This window comes from Salmo salar, chromosome ssa13, assembly GCF_905237065.1.
Source record: "Salmo salar chromosome ssa13, Ssal_v3.1, whole genome shotgun sequence".
Lineage (NCBI taxonomy): Eukaryota > Metazoa > Chordata > Actinopteri > Salmoniformes > Salmonidae > Salmo > Salmo salar.
Genome location: NC_059454.1, coordinates 47,543,991 through 47,560,145, shown reverse-complemented (window position 1 = coordinate 47,560,145; position 16,155 = coordinate 47,543,991). Strand labels below are relative to the sequence as shown.

At 41.6% G+C, this 16,155-nt stretch overlaps 1 protein-coding gene across 2 annotated transcripts in view; it reads right to left on the bottom strand.

Annotated features, from left to right (window-relative positions):
- LOC106566945 (phosphatidylinositol 3,4,5-trisphosphate-dependent Rac exchanger 1 protein) overlaps positions 1-16,155 on the bottom strand; it is a 148,805-nt gene that overhangs the window by 11,608 nt on the left and 121,042 nt on the right. For both annotated transcript variants that reach the window (XM_014135621.2, XM_014135623.2), the window contains 8 exons: positions 12,657-12,936; positions 6,204-6,410; positions 4,520-4,608; positions 4,304-4,386; positions 2,259-2,349; positions 1,948-2,073; positions 1,753-1,794; positions 1,101-1,318 (listed from right to left, as the gene is read on the bottom strand). In XM_014135621.2, the coding sequence (XP_013991096.2) occupies positions 1,101-1,318; positions 1,753-1,794; positions 1,948-2,073; positions 2,259-2,349; positions 4,304-4,386; positions 4,520-4,608; positions 6,204-6,410; positions 12,657-12,936 (1,136 nt within the window). The remainder of the gene's footprint in view (positions 1-1,100; positions 1,319-1,752; positions 1,795-1,947; positions 2,074-2,258; positions 2,350-4,303; positions 4,387-4,519; positions 4,609-6,203; positions 6,411-12,656; positions 12,937-16,155) is intronic.

Genomic DNA, 16,155 nt, shown 5'->3' with positions numbered 1-16,155 from the left:
TTTAGCTACAGAAAAAGACAGGAGCCTTCCTGCTAGCCATGATTGGCTGAGATAATGGATGGGCTGGACATGCTGAGACATGAGTTCAGATTGGTCTGCCATGTAGCATGCTTCTGTGTGTAACATGAGCTGCTCAGTATGTGTAGGTAATCCTTTCTAACACTGCTTTTTTAAAAGAAATCACAAAGTACTGCAAAAGTGTTGCTAATGCTCTCCACTTTCTGGAGGACGATCATGCCATGCTGACTCTCTCTGACTCAAATCCTCGATTTAGGTCAAAAAGATTTTCATTGATCCAGACAATGAAAACGGCGATCAACAGTGTTCTTGTCACGGAAGAAGTTGATGGAGTTTTGAAATCAGTGGAATGCCCGGTGGAAGCAGAGTATGATAGCTAAGGAGATGGAGAAAAATCTGCCGTTTGATTGCAAATATGTGGAGGAAATCAAAAAGGGAACACATAGAAGGCTGTTGTATAAAACACCTGTCTCCGGATCTCCCAACTAAGGGCAACCATGGCATCCGTGACAGAGAGGAAGAAGTGTTCATCCATGTATATGGGTAAGATAGTCTAGCTTGCTTCATTTTCAGATATTATACATTTTTAATTTTGTCAGAAAGTTGTTTTCATTGCAAGTTAAAGCCTACTGTTAGCTACTGTGGCTCACCAGCTAACATTATATGTATGATCTGTGTAGTAATATTATTAGCATCTCAGAAAGCCATTTGCATTGCTAGTGATAGCCTAAAGTTTGCTAGCTAGCTAACATTGAACATAGTTGGTTAGCTTTACCTACCTGCAGATTTATGCATGGTAGTAACGTTATGAGCTGGATTATGGTTCAATGTTTAGCTAGCTAGATGTCTAAACAAAATACTTACTGGTCAAACTAAATCAAGCTCAAATTAAGTATTTCACTCTGGTCTGCTGAGTCGAAAGGGAAATAAATCATACAGCATTAATGTTTAACGTGTTCTGTTAATAATCAGCGTCTCTTCATTCTGATGCTTGTTCTTTTACAGTATTTGGTTATTTTTAACAGTATTTGGCTATTCTTCAAAGTATCCAGATATTCTTCCACCACAGTACCGGCACTTACCACGTGGGGCGCCAACGTTGTCTGGAAGTTGAGCAGCACGCCGATGGCGGCCGCCTGCTCCAGCCACTTACGGCTCGTGTCCTTGCAGTCTTCCTCGTACTCGCCAGCGTTGTTGAAGTGCGCCCGCAGCGCCGCCAGGAGCTGCTCGGCCAGTGTGCACACAGCGCTCACCGCACTCTGGCAGAAGATTACGTCCCGCTGCAGCTGCAGAGCCGTGTCTGGGGCCGAGGGGAGTGGAAGAGAGGGGTAAATAATTGTGTGTTTATTGTCTGTTTTCACAGAAATTTGCTTTGCTTCATATAAACTCTTCACAGGACATTTCAAAAACGGCAACATACAAACCATATGGAAGGCATTAGACAGGCGGAGGGGTGGGGTTGAGAGAGAGGAGTATAATGGAAAGAGGTGGGAGATAGGTTGGAGAAAGAGAGGTAAGGGAGGGGTCATTGCGAAAGAAAGAGAATATGATAGCGATAGACAATAAAAGAGAGGAGGGAAGGGTAAAAGAAAGAGTGAAAGAGGGCACATGAGACGGACGGTTGACAGGATTTTGACAGCCGTTATTACTCTCAACCAACACACTGACATAAATACTGCCTCTGTCTGGTCCCTCAGAAGAAAGACAATCATCTAAATCTGACATAAGGCTTACCTGTACATTTGAGCAGGGCCAGAAGCACCTGGTTCTTCCCATCTACAGAACAAGGAGGATTTTATTACCTGAGTGATCCACATGTGTTTCTGCTGTGTCTATGTGTGTGTGTCTGTGTTTGTTTGCGTGATGGGTGTGTTATACATGGGTTTCTGCGGTGTGTGCATTTGTTACACGTGTGTGTGTTTTACTGACCATCCACAAATCGTTGCAGGCTCTCCACCAGTATCTTAATAGAGCTGGGCAGGTTCCAAGGGTCCTCCTGGATGTTCTTGTGGATGATGTGACAGCGCACCGTCCAGTCTTCAGTGTGACGGAACTCTGCTCCGGATACGGGGTGTCAATGATTTGGTTAATTACCAATATAAATGCTATGAGAATTCTTCAGTATAACACTTCACGCATCTATACACACACACACACACATTCTCAGTGAACCCTGACAAACTCTAAACAAACATATACTCAGACATGTCTTACACGCACACACTAAACTTAGCTGGTACCTGGCTTAGTGTGGTCAGGGTGAAAGTGCTTGGTCTCCTCGCAGGCCTTGGTCATGACGGGCCCTTTGAGCAGGCTGTTGATGGAGTCCACCTGCAGATGACAGTCACAACCAGTCAGACCTCAACACACAGAGACTGGCCTCAGTCTCTCAGCAACAGGAAACTAGGGCCCAGGAAATCAACGGGAGCCAAAATGGTGGTGTTCCTCGGGTAGTATGGGAGAGGTCAAAGGGCATGTGATGTCAGTAAGAGTAGATGCAAGGAGGAACACTCGTCTGTGTGTGTGTATGTGGAGAGAAAGAGCGAGAAAGACAGGATGACAAAGAGACAGCACAACAAGGCAATGCACTACAGATGTAGACCAGACTGATTACTATTAACCTGTTAGGGCTAGGGGGCAGTATTTGCACGGCTGGATAAAAATTTTTTACCCGATTTAATCTGGTTACTAATCCTACCCAGTAACTAGAATATGCATATACTTATTATATATGGATAGAAAACACTCTAAAGTTTCTAAAACTGTTTGAATGGTGTCTGTGAGTATAACAGAACTCATTTGGCAGGCAAAACCCTGAGACATTTTCTGACAGGAAGTGGATACCTGATGTGTTGTATTACCTTTAAACCTATCCCATTGAAAAACACAGGGGCTGAGGAATATTTTGGCACTTCCTATTGCTTCCACTAGATGTCACCAGCCTTTACAAAGTGTTTTGAGTCTTCTGGAGGGAGATCTGACCGAACAAGAGCCATGGAACGATGATGGCCCATTAGACACCTGGCGCGCGAGTTCATGTTGGGTACCCTCGTTCCAATACGTTATAAAAGAGTATGCATTCGTCCACCTTGAATATTATTCATGTTCTGGTTAAAAAGGCCCTAATGATTTATGCTATACAACGTTTGACATGTTTGAACGAACGTAAATATATTTTTTCCCCTCGTTCATGACGAGAAGTCCGGCTGGCTTAGATCATGTGCTAACAAGATGGAGATTTTTGGACATAAATGATGAGCTTTTTTGAACAAAACTACATTCGTTATGGACCTGTGATACCTGGAAGTGACATCTGATGAAGAGAATCAAAGGTAATGGATTATTTACATAGTATTTTCGATTTTAGATCTCCCCAACATGACGTCTAGTCTGTATCGCAACGCGTATTTTTCTGGGCGCAGTGCTCAGATTATTGCAAAGTGTGATTTCCCAGTAAGGTTATTTTTAAATCTGGCAAGTTGATTGCGTTCAAGAGATGTAAATCTATAATTCTTTAAATGACAATATAATATTTTACCAATGTTTTCTAATTTTAATTATTTAATTTGTGGTGTTGACTTGACTGCCGGTTATTGGAGGGAAACGATTTCCTCAACATCAATGCCATAGTAAAACGCTGTTTTTGGATATAAATATGAACTTGATAGAACTAAAAATGCATGCATTGTCTAACATAATGTCCTAGGAGTGTCATCTGATGGAGATTGTAAAAGGTTAGTGCATCATTTTAGCTGGTTTTATGGTTTTGGTGACCCTGTCTTTGAATTGACAAAACATTACACACAACTCTTGTAAATGTACTGTCCTAACATACTCTAAATTTATGCTTTCGCCGTAAAACCTTTTTGAAATCGTAAAACGTGGTTAGATTAAGGAGATGTTTATCTTTCAAAGGGTGTAAAATAGTTGTATGTTTGAAAAATTTGAATTTTGACATTTATTTGGATTCAAATTTGCCGCTCTTGAAATGCACCTGCTGTTGATGGAGTGCACCACGGGGGGGACGCTAGCGTCCCACCTAGCCCATAGAGGTTAACATGATCTGAGCCAAATGTTTCTGAGGGCTAATGGAAAACGTGTGTGTGTGTGTGTGCATGTGTACGTATAATATTAGTGCAGAACAGTATCTTCACTACACATGTCAACACAGTTTATTACAAAACAGAGTGAGAAGATTGAGAACGGCATTGATACTGATTGATTACATAGGTAATGGTAAAAGTAGTATTGTGGAAAAGATAGTGTAGTGGTAAAAATGGAGCACCTGGTTGAAAAGGTGCTCCAAACAGCCGTGCAGCTTGTCCTGCTTGTCAGAGGGAATGCTCATGTCACAGGGCAGCTCATCACCTGAGAGAGAGAGAGAGAGATGGAAGGGACATTGTGTACATTTTTCCACATAAGGCAAACCAACGTGATATTTTTTATCCTACAGGGGTATGAACATCTTAGTCTAGTCGTTACTTTATTAACTGTTTCTTACCTGAACCCATCTCATCACCTCCCAGGTAAGAGCTGTTGCTACGTACACTTGTGTACGACAAGACGGAATCCCTGTTACTGTTACATTCACTGAAAACACACAGAGAGCGAGAGAGATAGTTAGAAACAGTTGAAAAACAAACCCAGAGTACATTCATTCCCTACAGAAAAAAAACACAAGGTCAAATGTGGAGTCTGTCTTGTAATTATAGGGAGAGCGAGCAGTATTCAAATGCTTCTCACAAACATCAACTTACTTCATTGGCATGACTAAAATGCATTCCACTATAATGGTGTACGGTGTGGCTACACCAATGTCCCAAATAAGATTGTTAAAATAATACATACCAGAAAAGTTGAAGTCAAATGATACTCAAACATTAAAGAAGATCACATGCCTCCACAACACCAAAGTTTTTGCCTTAAAGGGACAGTTCAGAAAAAAATTACATTTAGATATGTTTCCATTTGGCAGAGGCTAGTTTAACAAAACCAAAGTTTGGATTGCTGTCACTTCTTGTCCATAGGCTGCTTTTAAGGTAAGGAAACAAATACGTAAATTTGCTGAACCATCCCTTTAATGCTCAATAGTTATTCTCCAATTATCCCTACATTTTCAATGCATTTTAATAGGCAGCACTACTGTTGTGAACATTTCTGTGTGTGTCGTGGATTAAGGAGCCAGAAGTAGTATTGTCATCATGCTTCGCACTTAAACAATCACTTTGTTTTACTATAATCATCCAGCTTGGCTCAGCAACTAACTGGCCCACACTGTGAACTGGAAACCACAGGAAGACACTACAGCTTAGTGAGTTGTTTTTGAGTCAGGGTGTTGTCTCTATTATTGCCTGCCCTATAAACTGTGTGCATCTTAATGTGTCTACCAATGGGATGCTGGATCATTCCCGTCGAGCTGGGACTGAAGTGCCAACCCTTATGTAAAACACACGGGAGTTTGGCCTTGATTCTCTCCTCCGCACACACACAGGCACTCTGGGAGAGGGTTCCACATTTATTCACACCTCATGGTAGGTTTGGAGCAGCCCACCCTCTCCAGATGTGACAAGACTGACTGTCTGAGAGACAAACTAGACTGATGGCTCTGAGATACAAATAATATTACGATGAAGATCATACACGTTAGCTAGCTAGCTAATAGTACACTTTAACTTGAAATGGAAACAACTTTCTGACAAAATTAGAAACATGTAATATCTGAAAATGTAGCTAGCTAGACAATCTTACCCGTATACATCGATGGACGCTTCTCCCTCTCTGTCACGAATGCCATGGTCGCCCTTAGTTTAAAGATAATCCGGAGACAGGTGTTTTCTCCATCTCCTTAGCTATCATACTCAAATTCCACTGATTTCAAAACTCGATCTCTCGGCATGTCAAGCCCACTCATTATCTCAGCCAATCATGGCTAGCGGGAAGGTTGCTAACTTTTTCTGTGGCTAAACCAACTAGGCTTGTAATGTAACAATGTTATTCGTATTTACAGACATCATACAAGTTTGATATTAAGGCACATGAAAGTTCACATGTTCCAGAAGGCATTTTTGCCAAAAAACGCATTTTGATTAAAAAAAAAGTTTCATTCAAATGGCTCTACTGTGAAGTAGTGACGCGCAACATTCACCTAGTTTCCTGAAACGAGTCACCATTATATCTTGTCTTACCTGTAGGAGTCCCTGTAGCTCATGGTGTCTTGGCCCGAGTCCTCTTGGTCCTCTTCCGTCACCATGAAGCAGACCCTCTTGATGCCCCCGTGCTCCGCCTTTTCCTGGTCCCCCTCTTCGGGGGTCACGGAAGGAGGCTGAATGGCCTCGTAGGCTGGGGACTCACTGCCCTGCGGCTGGGTGGGCTCCGTGATGGACAAAAGGAGGCTGCGGTTCCCGCCCGCCACATTGGAGGAAACACATGAAAAATAAGAGAAAGGGAACTATATAAGAAATATTCTCATAATGTGTCTGTCTTTTATGCACACACCCTTTGCTTTTTTATGCGCACACTTAGTTTACACACACAGTAAAGAAAGTTTTCCCTCTCAATGGGGTTGTGGTTTCACAGCCTATTCCTGCTTTCCCAGTCCATGAATAGTTTTGGACCGAAGAATTTATGAGAGAGAGAGCGAGAATGTGTATCAGAGCTATTCAAATCAAATCAAACTTTGTAACATAACAATAACGAGGCTATATACAGGGAGTACTGGTACCGAGTCAGTGTGCGGGGGGACAGGTTAGTTGAGGTAATTTGTACATGTAGGTAGGGGTAAAGTGACTATACATAAATAATAAACAGCGAGTAGCAGCAATGTACAAAACAAATGGGGGGGAGGGTGTCAATGTAAATTGTCCGGTAGTAATTTGAAGCTGTTAAGGAGCCTTTTGGTCCTAGACCTGGCGCTCCGGTACCGCTTGCCGTGCGGTAGCAGAGAAAAGTCTATGACTTGGGTGACTGGAGTCCGACAATTTTATGGACTTTCCTCTGACACTGCCTATTATATAGGTCCTGGATGGCAGGAAGCTTGGCCCCAGTGATGTACTGGGCCGAACGCACTACACTCTGTAGCGCCTTACGGTCAGATGCTGAGCAGTTGCCATGTACCAGGCGGTGACGCAACCGGTCAGGATGCTCTCGATGGTGCAGCTGTAGAACTTTGAGGATCTGGGGACCCATGCCAAATCTTTTCATTCTCCTGAGGGGGAAAAGGTGTTGTCGTGCCCTCTTCACGACTGTCTTGGTGTGTTTGGACCATGATAGTTTGTTGGTGATGTGGACACCAAGGAACTTGTAACTCTCGACCCGCTCCACTATAGCCCCATCGATGTTAATGGGGGCCTGTTTGGCCCACCTTTTTTTCTGTAGGCCACGATCAAGCTCCTTTGTCTTGCTCACATTGTGGGAGAGGTTGTTGTCCTGGCACCACACTGCCAGTTCTGTGACCTCCCTATAGGCTGTCTCATCGTTGTCGGTGATCAGGCCTACCACTGTTGTGTTGTCAGCAAACTTAATGATGGTGTTGGAGTCGTGTTTGGCCACGCAGTCGTGGGTGAACAGAGAGTACAGGAGGGGACTAAGTACACACCCCTGAGGGGCCCCAGTGTTGAAGATCAGCGTGGCAGACGTGTTTGTTGCCTACCCTTACCATCTGGGGGCGGCCTGTCAGGAAGCCCAGGATCCAGTTGCAGAGGGAGGTGTTTAGTCCCAGGGTCCTTAGCTTAGTGATGAGCTTCGTGGGCACTATGGTGTTGAACGCTGAGCTGTAGTCAATGAACAGCATCCTCACATAGGTGTTCCTTTTGTCCAGGTGGAAAAAGGCAGTGTGGAGTGCGATTGAGATTGCGTCATCTGTGGATCTGTTGGGGCAGTATGCGAATTGGAGTGGGTCTAGGGTATCCGGGAGGATGCTGTTGATGTGAGCCATGACCAGACTTTTTTTTCTCCTCTGGTTGCACATGTGACATGCTGGTAAAATTTTTGTAGAACCAATTTAAGTTTGCCTTCATTAACCTCTATGGGCTTTGGCACGAATATTTTTCTCTGTTTTTTTTTTGTATTGCCTTTTCTCCCTAGTCCCTTAACGTCTTTGCTCTGCAAAAGAAGCAGAAGTGACAGAACTTTACCGATGTCAATTAGATTGAAGCTTTCATTCTATCGATTTATGACATTCTGGTGAACATGGGTTTATTTAGTCTTCAATTGCAACATGTAATGACAGAAGAGAAGCTACATGTATCTAATTATAGACAAGTTGACTAACAAATAGGCTACCAACATGTCGGAAATTATAAGCAGAAAAGTATCTAAATCAGCCCCAATAAAAATATTGCACCCCCTGTCAAAAAAATCGCTCCGTTGTGTCTCAATGTAGCCTACAGCGCATTTTCTATATTAGCGGGTTAGGGTCAGATTTTCACTTTATAAAATATTGTCTGGTGGTTGCGGATGGGACATGAGCAATTACGGCGCAACACTAGTGTGCACAGTGACGCCTGTTATACATGCATGCCGCCAAATGTCTGCTTGTGTGTGTGAGAGAGACATTTTTCTCCAAAGGACCCCATTAATTTACCACTTTGGATGAGCAGTGTCTTTACATTCGCACTGTGATAGTGCGGCTGGGCTGGGCTGGATAGTAGCATCCACTTGAACCACGTATTTAGAAATCACCCAGTTTTCCTAACTGCAACAAACTTACATTTTTCAAATGACTCAAGGTAAACTCAGTTTCTATTTGTCAATTTTATGAATGGATCAGAATATTTTGAAATTGAAACAAACAATTCAAATAGGCCAGGTCAAGAGGAGATGTTAATAATTTGATAATAATTCAGTGTGTTTTTTTTATTTAATTACAGCTGCATAGCTAATGTTATTTTTTGATGTACAAACACTTTTTCATATCAATATTGTACAAACACGTGATTGTAAAAGTTTAGTATATTTTGGTTTGGTCCATCGTGGGTTATCTGTATTTCCGTACCCCCTTATTGTTCTCTTTTGCCTGACCTTCATCTAGAGAGGTATGTTGTCCTTGGCTCCGAAATTGTTCAATATAAAACCTTGGTAATGTTACACAATGTGCTGTTATGCAACCATAAGTTTGTTACAATGTGGACAATATAACGATTTATGTTAACAAGTTTCACCGTGCTCGCTAACTTGGGTATCTATTGTAACTTGTGAGTACTTGGGACAGTGTTTGTGTGAGTGTCCATGTGCTTGCGCAGGTGCCTGAGAGATGTGACCAGTGCCCCTGTGACAACAATTTTGGACCCCCTTGTGGCCCCTCTAAATGTGGAGTATGAAATAACATATCTCAGGTCCACAATGTCAGATGACAGATTAAGCAATTTAGGTGTATTAAGTATTGAGTCAAGGAGGACAAAGGCCTTGAGTCTAGATGAATTTGCTGATCTTTTTGCAAAAGAAACCACAAAAACCGGAGAATACAGTTGATGTGACCTGATACTGAATATGTAATGCAAATGAAAATTATAATGGAAATGCAAATAAATTGAATGATTATGAACATGGTCTTTTGCCTGCTAATGCCTGCAATGCAGTGAAGAAAACGATATGACAACAATAACGTCTAATGTAACTGGCCCCTCGAACAGTACAACTGGCCCCAGCTTGGCCCCCCCAGTTGAAATGGTCTAGAACCGCCACTGGTAGCATCCACTTGAACCACGTATTTAGAAATCACCCAGTTTTCCTAACTGCAACAAACTTACATTTTTCAAATGACTCTAGGTAAATAAAAAATGTAAAACTCCGTTTCTATTTGTCAATTTTATGAATGGATCAGAATATTTAGAAATGTCAACGAACATTACATTAATCAACTTGAAAGATCGTATTAGAACATTGGCTTGATAAGCGTTATATGCAAACTCCTTATCCTCTATGGGCTAGGTGGGACGCAGGCACTCCATCAACAGCAGGTGCATTTCAAGAGCGGCAAATTTGAATCCAAATAAATGTCAAAATTCAAATTTTTCAAACATACAACTATTTTACACCCTTTGAAAGATAAACATCTCCTTAATCTAACCACGTTTTACGATTTCAAAAAGGTTTTACGGCGAAAGCATAAATTTAGAGTATGTTAGGACAGTACATTTACAAGAGTTGTGTGTAATGTTTTGTCGATTCAAAGACAGGGTCACCAAAACCATAAAACCAGCTAAAATGATGCACTAACCTTTTACAATCTCCATCAGATGACACTCCTAGGACATTATGTTAGACAATGCATGCATTTTTAGTTCTATCAAGTTCATATTTATATCCAAAAACAGCGTTTTACTATGGCATTGATGTTGAGGAAATCGTTTCCCTCCAATAACCGGCAGTCAAGTCAACACCACAAATTAAATAATTAAAATTAGAAAACATTGGTAAAATATTATATTGTCATTTAAAGAATTATAGATTTACATCTCTTGAACGCAATCAACTTGCCAGATTTAAAAATAACCTTACTGGGAAATCACACTTTGCAATAATCTGAGCACTGCGCCCAGAAAAATACGGCGTTGCGATACAGACTAGTCGTCATGTTGGGGAGATCTAAAATCGAAAATACTATGTAAATAATCCATTACCTTTGATTCTCTTCATCAGATGTCACTTCCAGGTATCACAGGTCCATAAGGAATGTAGTTTTGTTCAAAAAAGCTCATCATTTATGTCCAAAAATCTCCGTCTTGTTAGCACATGATCTAAGCCCGCCGGACTTCACTTCATGAACGAGGGGAAAAAAATATATTTACGTTCGTTCAAACATGTCAAACGTTGTATAGCATAAATCATTAGGGCCTTTTTTAACCAGAACATGAATAATATTCAAGGTGGACGAATGCATTCTCTTTTATAACGTATTGGAACGAGGGTACCCAACATGAACTCGCGCGCCAGGTGTCTGATGGGACATCATCGTTCCATGGCTCTTGTTCGGTCAGATCTCCCTCCAGAAGACTCAAAACACTTTGTAAAGGCTGGTGACATCTAGTGGAAGCAATAGGAAGTGCCAAAATATTCCTCAGCCCCTGTGTTTTTCAATGGCATAGGTTTAAAGGTAATACAACACATCAGGTATCCACTTCCTGTCAGAAAATGTCTCAGGGTTTTGCCTGCCAAATGAGTTCTGTTATACTCACAGACACCATTCAAACAGTTTTAGAAACTTTAGAGTGTTTTCTATCCATATATAATAAGTATATGCATATTCTAGTTACTGGGTAGGATTAGTAACCAGATTAAATCGGGTACATTTTTTTTATCCAGCCGTGCAAATACTGCCCCCTAGCCCTAACAGGTTAAAATCCCCGGCCACTAGGAGCGCCGCTTCTGGATGAGCATTTTCTTGTTTGCTTATGGCCTTATAGAGTTGGTTGAGTGCAGTCTTAGTGCCAGCATCGGTCTGTGGTGATACGAATAAACGGCTACGAATAATACAGATGTGAACTCTTGGTAGATAGTGTGGTCTACAGCTTATCATAAGGTATTCTACCTCAGCAGAGCAATACCTTGAGACTTCTTTAATATTAGACATCGTGTACCAGCTGTTATTGACAAAAAGACACACCCCCACTCCTCGTCTTACCAGACGTAGCTTCTTCTCTGTTCTGCCAGTGCATGGAAAATCCCGCCAGCTCTATATTATCCGTGTCGTCATTCAGCCACGACTCGGTGAAACATAAGATATTATAGTTTTTAATGTCCCATTGGTAGGATAATCGTAGGTCATCAATTTTATTTTCCAATAATTGCATGTTAGCGAGTAGAACGGATGGCAGTGGGAGTTTACTCGCTCGCCTATGGATTATCAGAAGGCAGCCTGACTTGCGGCCTCTTTTCCTGCGTCTTTTATTCACGCAAATTACAGGGATTTGGGCCTGTTCCCGGGAAAGCAGTGTATCCTTCTCGTTGGACTCATTAATGGAAATGATTCCCGTTCAAGCAGGCAGAAATACAGCGGGAATGATGTGTCATATGATGCAAAACCCGTCTCACCGGCTGTATTTCTGTCTGCTTGAACGGTGAATAGCTCAGATACACATGAACACATAAAATGACCCCAGGAATAAATAGAACATCTCTCAGACATGCACAAATACGATATAGCATTCAAAATGGGTGACTCTTTCCTTTAAACAAGAAAAACGGGAAGCCGGACAAACAGGGCCAGGCCTCAGGAGACTGTCTGGGGACAACGGTTCCATAATATCTTGGCCTTTCATTTTCATGCAGAATAATAACACCCTTGATAAATACTGAGCTAAATTATATTGTATGCTATAAAAATTTAGAAATTATATGTAGTCAATAACCCCAAGCACACATCAAAATCTGCAAAGAAATGATTAATTGGGCAAAAAAAAATCAACATTTTGCAATGGCCATCTCAGTCTCCGGACTTGAAACACATTGGCAACCTGTGGTTTATAGATTATAGAGTCATTTTTACTTGTCTTTATCAAGGGTGTAAACATTTTTGGAACCCCACTGTATATTTGGCCACATTAAATGAGCTCGCGGAACGTGTCTGGCTCGAGGGCCACCGGATTGAGATCCCTGACGTACAGTAGGTACTTTGCAAGGATTTTCACATGTGTACTTACACGTCTATTTGGGTAACGTACTGCCTCATCTCTTGCACGGCGATGTTCAGGCGGCTGTAGAGGCGGATGTAGGCATCCTGGATCTCCATGTCCTCCTGTTTGAGCAGGAAGCTGAGGCCATTCCCCCGGTTGGCCTGCTGCATCCTGTCTGGGATGCCCTCTCCAGAGCCCTCGATGTCCCCCTCATCATCCCCCTCCTCCCAGAGACCGCTGCAGCTGTAAGACGGGGCACCCATGCTAGTCACACAGTGTTGGGTGTGAGACATGCGAGACAGGTTAGCTGTGGGGAGAGAGAAAATAAATAGATGAATAAATAGAGGTAAAGAAAAGGAAGTGAAAGAGTATTAAAATAAGTATCTACGTCTTTCAACTTGAAGTTAGAATTCTTTATCAGAAAAGCTGCACTTCACATCGTGATGTCAGAAAAGCAGAGGTAAAAATAGAGGGGGGAAAGGGAAAGAGGGAGAGACAATCAACTCTCACTTCCAGAGACCTATACCACCTATAACACTCTGGTGAATATACAACCTATCATTTTGACAAAAACAGTGTGCTTGTGTATAAAGGGCCCATTACACATTGCTGTTCTATGTACATTCTACTGCCTTGAGAGTCATGAAGAAATGCCTAGAGCATGGTAAAAACAAAGTGAAAAATAATTTGTCTAATTCACAATTCTACTTCCTGATCTAGAAGCCTGAGGGTGTAATGTTAGCACATAATAGCACAGGCTATGATTAAGTCGAGGAACTGAGGAGAGAGGAAGGTTGAAGCAATACTAACAATGCTAATCTTCCAGTCAGACAGCTGGCTGGCTGTTGCAGCTTCCTCTGTCTCTTCCCGTCTTACTGTTTCTCTGAGCCGTGTCAGAGCGGCCCGTGTGACAGGCCGAAAGGCAGGCTACTGAAACCGCAGAGACCGACAAAACACAGACAGGAGGACAAGATGGGCCCATAGAGATACATAATGTTCTATTTAATTCTGGGGATGGGCCAAGGGCTACACCTGTAAAATATCTCTCCTGCCGACTCTCTCTCTCCTCTCTGTTTCTCTCCCTCTTCTCTGTCCTTCCCTCTCTCTTTCCCTGTCCATCTAAACAGTAAAGTAATCCAATGATTACCTTCTCTCCCCCTCACTTTCTGAAGAATGTTCCACCCTTGGTGTCTTGGAAGGACCGCTTTGATTACATTATTCACCAACACCCACAGAGAGGATGGCTAAACGTTTCGGAGTGGGGGTCGCCTGAGGCGAACGGTTGTTTACTGTGGGAGTTGTCACTATATGCGGCTAAAGGCTAATTTACTCAGTTTGTTTCATCACAAGAGCTTATAAAGTAATTTGTACTGTGGGATTTAATTGATCAAAGATGGTATTTAGTTGAAATTATCTCTTTGTTTTAAGCTTTAAGGTGGGTTATAGGCTAGCTCTGCGCAATGTTGTAAAGGGGATCTTGACTATTGTTGGCAAAACTCAACTGTGACTAGAATTACACAGAATAACTGAACTGAGGCATTGACATAACTCTACAAAGTTGGTATAGAGCTGTGTAGTATGTGTGCTGCTGTACTGTTGTTCTATTTGTAATCTAAAGGTATGTGTGCATATGAGTGTGTACTGTATGTGTGTGCCAGTACATGTACAGTACAGTGGCAGTCGGTGCTGTTTAAGATGAGGGAGGACGATTATTTTTTTATGAGCATGACCTTATTTCTATTACAGCATATTGGAAGACTGTCGTATTCGATTCATCCAGCTTAATGTAACACTGATAGGTTTAGGCTACTTCATGATACTCAAATGTTCCTGTACACATCATGTGGTTGTTCCAACCGAGCCTATGAATGAAAGTTTACAATGTAGGTGAACAGGTAGAGAGAAATTTGAGTCATCAAGGTGACAGACATTGACACATTCAATACCGCCTTGCGCAATCTTACCTGCATCTAGCTGATCTAGGATGTAATCATTAGTCCAAAAGTTGCAAACAAGATTTTCTATTGGACAGTTACACCAGCGGGCCCCAGTGGCAATAAATTAATAAAACCAAAAGCTTACCTAGGAAGAGTTCCAGTGTTGGATAGCCATAGCCAGCTAGGTAACATAGCATTCGTCTCTGTTTGAGTAGGCTAGACTATCTAGCTGAATTCACTAGCTAAGTAAGTGAAAAAAATTATCTCACTCTTACTATGCTTGAAAATATGAAGAGTGGTACTCAGTAATGTGTTGTATTGGATTGGCCACCAAACATAACACTTTGTATTCAGGACAAAAAGTGAATTGCTTTGCCACATTTTTTGCAGTATTACTTTAGTGCCTTATTGCAAAGAGGATGCATGTTTTGGAATATTCTCCTATCACAGCCATTAACCTGTTGGGTCTAGGGGGCAGCATTTGCACGTCTGGATAAAAAAAATGTACCCGATTTAATCTGGTTACTAATCCTACCCAGTAACTAGAATATGCATATACTTATTATATATGGATAGAAAACACTCTAAAGTTTCCAAAACTGTTTGAATGGTGTCTGTGAGTATAACAGAACTCATTTGGCAGGCAAAACCCTGAGACATTTTCTGACAGGAAGTGGATACCTGATGTGTTGTATTGACTTTAAACCTATCCCATTGAAAAACACAGGGGTTTAGGAATATTTTGGCACTTCCTATTGCTTCCACTAGATGTCACCAGCCTTTACAAAGTGTTTTGAGTCTTCTGGAGGGAGATCTGACCGAACAAGAGCCATGGAACGATGATGTCCCATTAGACACCTGGCGCGCGAGTTCATGTTGGGTACCCTCGTTCCAATACGTTATAAAAGAGTATGCATTCGTCCACCTTGAATATTATTCATGTTCTGGTTAAAAAGGCCCTAATGATTTATGCTATACAACGTTTGACATGTTTGAACGAACGTAAATATATTTTTTCCCCTCGTTCATGACGAGAAGTCCGGCTGGCTTAGATCATGTGCTAACAAGATGGAGATTTTTGGACATAAATGATGAGCTTTTTTGAACAAAACTACATTCGTTATGGACCTGTGATACCTGGAAGTGACATCTGATGAAGAGAATCAAAGGTAATGGATTATTTACATAGTATTTTCGATTTTAGATCTCCCCAACATGACGTCTAGTCTGTATCGCAACGCGTATTTTTCTGGGCGCAGTGCTCAGATTATTGCAAAGTGTGATTTCCCAGTAAGGTTATTTTTAAATCTGGCAAGTTGATTGCGTTCAAGAGATGTAAATCTATAATTCTTTAAATGACAATATAATATTTTACCAATGTTTTCTAATTTTAATTATTTAATTTGTTACGCTGACTTGACTGCCGGTTATTGGAGGGAAACGATTTCCTCAACATCAATGCCATAGTAAAACGCTGTTTTTGGATATAAATATGAACTTGATAGAACTAAAAATGCATGCATTGTCTAACATAATGTCCTAGGAGTGTCATCTGATGGAGATTGTAAAAGGTTAGTGCATCATTTTAG